Raw genomic sequence first — 9841 nt, 5'->3', positions numbered from 1 at the left:
AGAGATGACTCAAACTGAAATCCTGTTCACTTCTAATTTACAATTACAATCTAACTTACAATACTGTAGCATGGTTCCTCTACAAGTGTGGTCTAAATTAGTCCCATATTCTCATTTCCTTTAGAGGCAGTGATGATTTTCTACAATAGAAAATAATGTCTGTGTGCAGGTAGACATCATGATCACCTGCTGTATCTGAATTCTGCACCTGTATCTGAATTCTGCTTCTACAGGTTGTATACCGGTATACAGTGCTGTGCAAAAGTTATTGCCCCCTTACTGATTTTTTACCCTTTTGCACCTTTGTCCCACTTAACCTTCTCAGATCATCAAACAAATTCAAACATTACACAAAGATAACCCAAGTATTAAAAAAATGCAGTTGTCCTGTTGTGATTTTATTTGTTAAGTGAAAAATCCTATCCAAACCTACATGATCCTCTGTGAAAAAGTAATTGCCCCCTTGTTAAAAGGTGAGGTAATTGTGATAAATCCTATTATTGGGGAATGCTGAGTTCAATTTCATGGCCACACCCAGGCCTGATTGCTGCCAGACATTTCTAATCAGGAGACCACTAACATAAAACCTGTCTGACAAGGTGAGGTAGGCCATACTGAACACACATCATCATGCCGCGTTCCAGTGAGCTTCAAGAGCAAACAAGAAAGAAGATTATAGAGATGTCTCGGTCTGGGAAAGGATACAAAGCCATTGGTAAATGTTTGGGACTCCAGCGGAGCACTGTCAGAGCCATTATCCATAAATGGAGAAGGCATGGCACAGTGGTGACCCTTCCCAGGAGTGGCCGACCTAGCAAAATTATTCCAAGAGCACGGCGCAGACTAGCTGCAGAAGTCCAAAAGGATCCAAGAACCACGTCTAAACAACTGCAAGACTCACTTGCCACAGTTAATGTCAATGTTCATGACTCCACCATCAGAAAGACACTAGGCAAAAATGGCATCCATGGAAGAGTTCCGAGGCGAAAGCCACTGTTGACCAAAAATATCATCAAGGCCCGACTCACTTTTGCCAAGAAGCATCTTGATCATCCCCAAAGCTTTTGGGAAAATGTCCTCTGGACTGACGAAACTAAAGTTGAACTTTTTGGGAGAAATGCATCCCGTTACATCTGGTGCAAAAAGAACACTGCATTTGATAAAAAGAACATTGTGCAAACAGTGAAATATGGTGGTGGAAGTGTGATGATCTGAGCTTGCTTTGCTGCTTCAGGACCTGGGCGACTTGCCATTATCGATGGAACCATGAATTCTGCTCACTACCAAGAAATCCTGGCAAAGAATGTTCGGCCATCAGTTCGAGACCTCAAGCTAAAGCGCACCTGGGTTCTGCAGCAAGACAACGATCCGAAGCACACCAGCAAGTCCACTTCTGAATGGCTAAAAAAGAACAAAATGAGGGTTTTGGAGTGGCCTAGTCAAAGTCCCGACCTGAACCCTACTGAGATGCTGTGGCATGACCTTAAAAAGGCTGTTCATGCCTGAAAACCATCCAATCTGGTTGATCTTAAACAATTTTGCACAGAAGAGTGGGCCAAAATCCCATCACAGCGATGTGAAAGACTCATCACCTCTTATCGCAAACTCTTGACTGCAGTTATTGCTGCAAAAGGCGGTTCAACCAGCTATTAGGTTTAGGGGGGCAATTACTTATTCACATGGGCCTATGTAGGTTCAGATGTTTTTTTTTTCCCTTAATAAATGACATTGGCACTGAAAACTGCATTTTGTGTTTACTTGTTTTATCTTTGTATAATATTCAGGTTTGCTTGATCTGAAATGGATGAGCGTGACAAACGTGCAAGAAATGTCAGAAATTGGTCAGGGGGCAAATACTTTTGCACAGCACTGCACTGTGCAATTCCATAGTAATGTTGGTCTCAGCTATACTAAATACACTCCATTCAGTTTGTTGCAAAAGGACCATTGCTTTTTTAAGGATGTTTTTTTTAACTATTGTATCATGTTTTCAAAATCCTTCATATTGTAGAATGATTTCCATGTTATGTATCAGTAATATTGTAGCTGTTAGAGAATGTAAATTTGACAAGTATTTCTTTTTTTTAATAAATGAAATGAAAAATGCAGGTGTTACATCATTGGTATGCTAATGTATGCAAACGTGCTTAAGATAATGACAGGCATTGCTGATAGTGTGCATTATGAAATAAAAATACGTAACTTAAGTGTTATTGTACTTATAATTGTAAACATTGAGAAAAATCTGGAAATCAACAGTTTCGTGAGAGCAGAGCCGTGGATGACATTTCCTGACCAATCCTGACATTTGCTGGAATGAAAAAATGTTAACAATAAAAACTTAATAAAGAATCCTTATCGGCTACCCAGCCGGCTCTGCAATGGCTGCACATGAACAAACAGGCACTGACCAGCGAGTCTGGGTAGTTGATGTATATTTTATTAACAATGTATCCCTTTGATAAGATTGTATGCTTTTCAAGGTCCATAATGCCCAAAAAAAGTACTGTACACATTATACAAGGGAAACCACAAATTGGGCAAAAAACCTCCTTTTAAATTATACACAGCTTCATGAAATATTTTTCGGAGGGAAAAAAATATAAATAATTCTTTTCTCATATCTCGTCTCTCTCGTTCGGCTATGGTACAGATATATAATATAGATCAGGTTCAGCATCCCTTCAGTGATCTACAAATACTCCACATGTGTAGCAGCATATTAACAAAACAAATAGAAGAGACAGGTCAAATCCCTCCCTCCATTTTTCATGGATATCCACACTTAAATAACTATTTCATCTCCCCCTGGTCTAAGCCAGTGACGGAGCAATATCACACTCTGAATCTATTATCTAATGTAATGTGTCTTTTCCCAATTCATAGGTTGCCTTTACCATGAAAATCCCACTCTTTGTTCATTCTTCAATCTCTTTCCTTTTGGACATAGTATGAAATAATTACAGGCTTTTGCAGAAATAAATTAGTCATCGCTATTGGTGGGGTGGGGGTGGGGGACAAGAGAGCAAAACAAATAGAAAGTGTAATAACAATGTCACTCGGACTGGTCATGCAGTTGGTGCATGCGGTTTTAGAACTTTATCAACAAAGAGTGGTGGAGTGGTGAAGATGCAGAGGAATAGCCAAGGATTCACAGGGGAGTATTCCCCATCTACGGACACCAAGGTCATTGTCAGTCACTTGTGTGGGTTGCGGTTATTAGCAGTTGTTCAAATAGCACTAAATGACTGCACTGTATTATCACAGCATGTCTTCCACCCCAAAGGATCTGGTTGTTTTTAAATCCAAGCTACTTCAGGTCCTTCACACAACTGGGTTTTTCTGAAGACTGAAGGACAAAAAGGACAGCAAAGCCCCACCTGGGGTTTGATCCTACAACCCAGTGGTGACAGCTCTAGGACCAAAACCATTATTCCACACACTATAATGAGAACAGTGTGGGGGAAAAAAGAACAACTTTTGCATCTCTAATTCATCAGCGCAGCAAATCTGCTGGACCCGCTGTCCAAAGCCATGACTGAACTACAGCTTCACACTACAGCCTGAAAGACGCTGTGGTTTCAACATGACTATAACCTCGACAAGAGGTGTTAAAGCTTGGTTTTTGCTGAGGTGAACCGTGATGTTAATGCTGCACACCAAGGGAAAACAACTTCACTGTTCTCTGATACTGCTACTTTAGACTTCCACAAGCGACTGGAACAACTTAGCCAAGCGAGGGAAGATGTTCTGTGAGGTTCTGGAAGGAGAGTGTGCGACAGTTACAAGGCCAAAAGGAAGTACCGGTGACTTTAGTTCATTAGATACTGAAATAAATTAATAACCGTTCTAAAGCATTTTTTCCAATGGATTCATACCAGAAGAAAAACAAAACAAAGACAAAAATAAAGCTGCCTCAACAAAATAAAAAACAAAAAAAAGACTTAAGCATGATGGTCCAGCCAAGAAAGCCCTGTCCGTCTCTTCGGATAAAATTATTTTGTGGTTTCAATTAAGGGGCAAATTGCATAGCAATTCCTAGATTTGTGATAAAATGCTTCTTTGTGGCATTTAATGGGGAAAAAAAAAACCTATGCATCCCCTAGCGTTGCGGCTCTCTCCCGATTAGCCATCAGCTGGAGGAGGCAAGCGGTCACAGTGGGTCCATCCCAATTCCCCATGTAAACCAAGGCTGCAGAAAAAGTGAGATGTCACCATGAGTGTGCACCTTAACCAAACCTCCAAATTCTGTCTGTTGAAGAGGACAATTACCCCCATAGGAAATGTTCAGTGGCCTATATTCTGAGTTTGTGTGTACAAGAATGTCAGTCTTTGACATTTTCAGAGAAAGTGTCCATTCCGATTGAAAGGAGTCTTGTATACTACAGGTATGTACGCATTTATGTATGTGCCTACGTAAGTATGCGTATATTTACATAAACATAATACACAGATCTATAGGTATTTATAGGAAGATTTTTTTTTTTTTTTTTTTCTTTGGATGGCTTATTTTCTTGTCTAGAACTCATCCTCTACTCAGCACTCTCCACAATATATGGCACTTATTCTCTCTATACTCTGTACTGTCCTGTGGTTTAAATACCATAGTTTAGGGAAAGAAATGCTTTTTTAAGTTTTGAAATAAATTCAGTAACTCAGTACGAACCTGTCATACTACCCTCAAAAGTAATAGCTATAGCACTATAAACGTGATAACTGATGCCTTCAAATTGGGTACTTTTCCCCCCTGCCCTCTTTCCAACCCCTGAAAAGTCCAGGATGCAGCAGCTTTTCCCTTTCCAACTTTTCAGGGGGAAAGGGAAGCAAGATGAGCTGCAGGCGGAGGCTGAAAGGGGCCACCGAAACGGCACATGCGCAATCAATGCTCTGATTGTCTGAAAACACTGGAGACAAAAACGCAAACAGAAAAGAAAACGGAAAAAGAAAACATTAACAGCAATCACTCTTGTGAAAACTCCTGTGTTCTTTGATCAGAAGCTTGGAAGTGACAGGTCTGCTGGAAGGCCGAAGCTGTCCCGTGTCTCCCGAAGGGAGGCCGAAAGTGTAGTGTTTACAAAGTCTGAGGAAATATCCAGAAGAAAACATGCCTTTTCGCATCACTTTGTATTGGTAACAGAATGCACTCTGGGAGGGGGTGGGGGGACAACAAAAAACCAAAGGTACATCGTAGCATACGGTGTTGGTTGTTATTGTTTGGGGTTGTCTTTTTTAAGTTCTTTAATCTATTCCTGTGTTCCTTGCTCAAGTTTGTATGTGTCCTTCATAAGAGACATTTGGTAAAAACTGCCCACCCTGTAGACCGTCTGCAGGAGTAGCGCTTGGGTTCATATTAATATTTTGTTCAAGGGGAAAAAATGTTCGTATTCCCCACCCCCCCACTCTCCTCTGCACTGCAGGTAAGCTGCGTCCTTCTCCCTCTCCTCTTTTTTTCCACCCCCTTTCTCTTCGGTCTCCCATCTGTGTGCTGGAAGTGGAGGGACTGGGGAAGAGAGTTTCTAAGAAGTCAGGAGCAGAAGGAGTGGGAGGTGATGTGCAGGGAGTTGTGGGGAGGATGGGGAGATCATGATTCGGAGGGGGGCTCTGCAGTGACGTGCTTTGGTGGCATTGACAGGATAGTCTCGGCTTCCTCGTACAGCTGGGGGAGAGAAGAAAAACAGGCCGCTTATTGACATTTTAAAATAAAATTTTAGATTTTCAAAAAATCTTTACCTTTGTTTTTACTTCATTTAAGACAGACATACTTTCTGAGACACATCATTGTCAAAACACAGCATTAACATCATCTCAATATCATTTTTATGATATTGCATACACACACTTGTGAGTGTTCCTGACAAGGAACACCAGGGAACAGTGCCTTCTAGTAGTGCCAAGACAGCTAGCCATCTTCTTAGTAATATCAGCACACCTACACAGCTGCACTCCATAGTCTAGCTAGTAAGTTAGCAAGAAAGATGGATATATTTCCCTCACTGCAGGGTATGAATGAACTTTTTCAGAGTGGTGGGATATTTGACTACTTTCCACCACTCTCCAGGATGCCACTGTTCTCAAGGATTTTAGGTATTTTCCCAGTACAAGGAGCCCCTTAATCCGTTTGGCTGGTGAGGGGGTGCGTGCGGGTGCTGGGGGTTACCGGGGTGAACTGGACGTCCTGGAAGAGTTCCTGGATGAAGCGGCGCGAGGGCAGGCGGAACATACAGTGTGCCAGCAGGTGAGACACCTCTGAGTACAGGCAGATGTCATCAAACGCGTATGGGAACTTCTCCTTGATCCTGCAGAGACACAGAGTCAACCAGGCTGTGAAGTCGTCTGTAAGAGTTCGACTAAGCATAGTCTGGCTGGATTAATCATAGAATCATGAGGTGGGTGTCTTACGTAAGCAGGCCTGTCTCGTGGCCCTTGGTCCCCACGGACGAGCTGAGGTTGACCACCAGGCGGAGCACCTCCTTCCTCAGCAGGACCCTGCAGGCGGGGGCATCCTCTGGGATCGTCTTACCCCCTGAGGGATGGAGAAAGGGGGCAGGGGTTTAGCCAAGCAAACGCAGACCCAGAACCACTGGTGGCCCTGATTATACATTCTGGGCAAAGCTCGAAAGATCACCAAAACCACCTGGAACTGTAATATTGGATTTATAACCTAGGTACAATTACACCTGTGTAGAATGAGTGATAAATGCTAATGGTTCTTGTAAAGACCTTGCGAGCCTTGAATGAAATTCGTGATGAATCCCCCCCCTGCAAACCCTGCCCCCTTGACCATCCTGTCACCATCTTGGATTGGATTGTGTTTCATACAGTCTTGTGTATTCATTCACCTCAAACATGACAATTTTCTGCATGTTATTGGGATTATTTCAGCCCTCAGTCACTGTTCAAGGACACTATTTTCTCAGAATGATAAAGGTACGGGGGATTAGAGGACAGGTGTGTGGTGCGGCTCTCACCCAGGACCAGCTCAGAGCTGGGCGTGCTGCTGGCCGAGCCCTGTGACACCGCATCGCTGCAGCCCGAAATCCCAGAAAACTTGGACTGGGGCGTCACCTCCAGGTGGTTGTGGATCGGCTGGCTGCACCACTCAGAGTAGGGAATGTCGCCAAAGTCTGACACAGGAAGAGGAGGAGTTTAGGATGCAGACAGCACTACGGACACCGTGTCATTTCAACTGCAGAGGTATTTGAACACGAGACAATGCAACTGAAATCTGAGCAGAGGTGAAATAGACTTCCTGCTCTAAGACTTTCTAATACTAAGAGGAAGGTTTTGAGGAGGTGTATGGCATGAGTAGGTATGGTGACATTTCTTGCACAGGTACAAAAACAGTCAATTCCTCTACCCGTAAAAGTTGCCTAATGAGGTACATTAGAGGCTGTAATCCTTTATAATAACAGGTAGCAACTTTAGTTTTCAAATGTAAAAAATACAGAACAGCAATGTCATTGTTTAAGAAAGAGAAGAAAATTACTCTGACATAGCCTGCTAGTATACAATGCTGATGGCAATATTTATGCACTATTTGTTGATGCTCTATTGTCAGGTAAGCCAAAACGCACTTATTTGAGTACTTGCCACCCACTACATTTGGGCTTGAGACCCACTCTGAGTGACTCCTGTGTCTGACGGTACCCCAGTATGAGTGTGAGGCGGTGCCTCTCACCGGAGCGGCTGTGTGTGGAGTTGGCCTGGCTGTGCGGGTGGCAACCCAGCACCTGGACCCCCACGCAGTAGAGGCAGTTGTCGTTGCGGTGCTCCTGCAGGCCTGTCTCCTCCGAGCCCAGCAGCTGCTGCTGCTCCGCCCGGCTGCTGGCCATCAGCTCCGAGATGCTGATCTGCGGCCTCAGCACAGGGGCCATGTGGCGCGGGCCCTCCCCGGAGCCTGGGGCGGAGGCACAAAATTACACACACACACATGCACGAACGCACACAGACACACACACAACCACACATGCACACACACATGCATGCGCGCACGCACACACATGCGCACACACACACATGCGCACACACGCACATACAGACACACACACACCCACGCTCTCACACACACACACACACACACACCCCCCCCCCCTACAGACACACCCACCCACCCACACACACACCCACACCCACCCACACACCCACACCGACACCCACACCGACACCCACACCGACACCCACACCGACACGCACACGCACACGCACACCCACACGCACACCCACACCCACACGCACACCCACACACGGACACACACACTGTCCTCAGGGCCACAGAAACACTTTGGTGCAAGGACATACATGCATAATCTCCAAATGCTTTACCACACACAGATACATCAGCCCTTACAAGCCAATATGCATTATTACTAAGATGGACAGAGAGGGAGACTGACACACACACATATACACACACACACACACACACACACACACACACACACACACAGAGTATACTATAATGAACAGATTAAAGAGCAGTCTGGTGCGATCTTTACCATCTGATTCTCCAGAGAAAAACTTGGAGGATTTCTCCTCTGACAGAGGGCTCGTCCTCTGCTGGAAGTATGCCGTTTCTTTTATCTGTGAAAATGTGTTCACACACAGATTGATTAGGACCGCTCCTCATCAACCTTCTCCATTCATCACCCAACAGTCAAACTCTGGAGACCACAGCATCAGCTTTCCTCAGCTGTACATTTTAATCTTAATTCACAAACAGGACATGAACACACCTGTTGAATTAATTAAGACACTAAATGAAAGATAGTTCTTTAAAGTGTACACCTCTGGCCCACACCTGCCCAGGAATTAAAGCCCAGAACAGACCCTAAATCTGAGTCACCACACAGTGAAGTGTTGGAGGCTGTTTCATGGGGCAGTGTCACGCGTACACCACAGCAGCGCCCATGGAGGGAAGAAGCCAATGGGGGGAAGAAGCACCTGGAACATGTCGTTGATGTCCATGGGCAGAGCCAGGCCAATGTAGTCGTCCGAGCACCCATAGGTGGCACTGGAGACCATGGATCGCACCGAGGAGGAGCGCTGGAGGGTGTTCTGGTTGATGGGGCTCAGGAGGTCCTCTTTGTCCAGGGAGGCGAAACTCAGTGCTTTCAGAAACCTGGGCCGGGGGGAGGGGAGAGACAGGGAAGGGGTGAGGGAGGAGAAATGAGAAGTGGAACACAGGGCAGTGACACCTAGAGAGAGACGGAGACAGAGAGAAAGACACAGGAGCAGAGAGGGAGACAGCAGAGCAGTTCCTACAGGTACACCACAGCTAACTCAAGGCACTGCAGGGAAAATGCTAAGGGCATTTACTGCAAAAAGAATGCACTGGGTTTGCGTTGTTATAAGAAGTAGCTGCTCCAGTTGGCCTTTACACCAATCTGTTCTGAAGTACTTTTGCAATGAGCTAAACACCAAGTCTCGAGCAGAGTACCCCTGTTCAGTTAGCGTATTGGAGGGATCAATCCATGCAGACCATCCCAGAAGAGTGGAACGAAGGGAGTGAGGCCATGATGATCACAAATGAGGTTCTGTGTTGCGGGGTTGTATCCTCCACAAGACACTAAAAGCATCAGGCTAAGGTGAACCAGACTACAGAAGGGCTCAGCGAACACAGAGGTATTCTGGTAGCAGTTTAACAAGGGGCATTTCTGGTGGTGCATATTGCTTGAGTTCATCAAGCTCTTATTTAACTGCAAGCCAAAGAGGCTGCAGAAACGCACTGCAGACATTTCATCAGGCTTTCTGGTTTCTTATGCAAAGCTGCCACTACCACAGGGTTCAGCCTAGATTACAAAGAGTAGCAGAGAGAAGCTAAGGATTGTGGGGCTGGGTGAGG

General features: G+C 44.9%; 1 protein-coding gene across 1 annotated transcript in view; it reads right to left on the bottom strand.

Annotated features, from left to right (window-relative positions):
- Positions 1-5210: 5210 nt before the first annotated feature.
- The window catches only part of rictora (RPTOR independent companion of MTOR, complex 2 a), a 45316-nt gene continuing 40685 nt past the window's right edge, over positions 5211-9841 (bottom strand). Inside the window, exons 32-38 of the mRNA XM_036526340.1 lie at positions 8941-9118; positions 8496-8580; positions 7679-7897; positions 6969-7124; positions 6400-6523; positions 6158-6296; positions 5211-5656 (exon numbers count right to left, since the gene is read on the bottom strand). Of these exons, the coding sequence (XP_036382233.1) occupies positions 5582-5656; positions 6158-6296; positions 6400-6523; positions 6969-7124; positions 7679-7897; positions 8496-8580; positions 8941-9118 (976 nt within the window). The 3' untranslated portion in view covers positions 5211-5581. The remainder of the gene's footprint in view (positions 5657-6157; positions 6297-6399; positions 6524-6968; positions 7125-7678; positions 7898-8495; positions 8581-8940; positions 9119-9841) is intronic.

Source organism: Megalops cyprinoides, chromosome 4 (assembly GCF_013368585.1).
Source record: "Megalops cyprinoides isolate fMegCyp1 chromosome 4, fMegCyp1.pri, whole genome shotgun sequence".
NCBI lineage: Eukaryota > Metazoa > Chordata > Actinopteri > Elopiformes > Megalopidae > Megalops > Megalops cyprinoides.
Note: the sequence above shows the minus strand (reverse complement) of the source record. Positions and strands in the feature narration are given on the sequence as shown.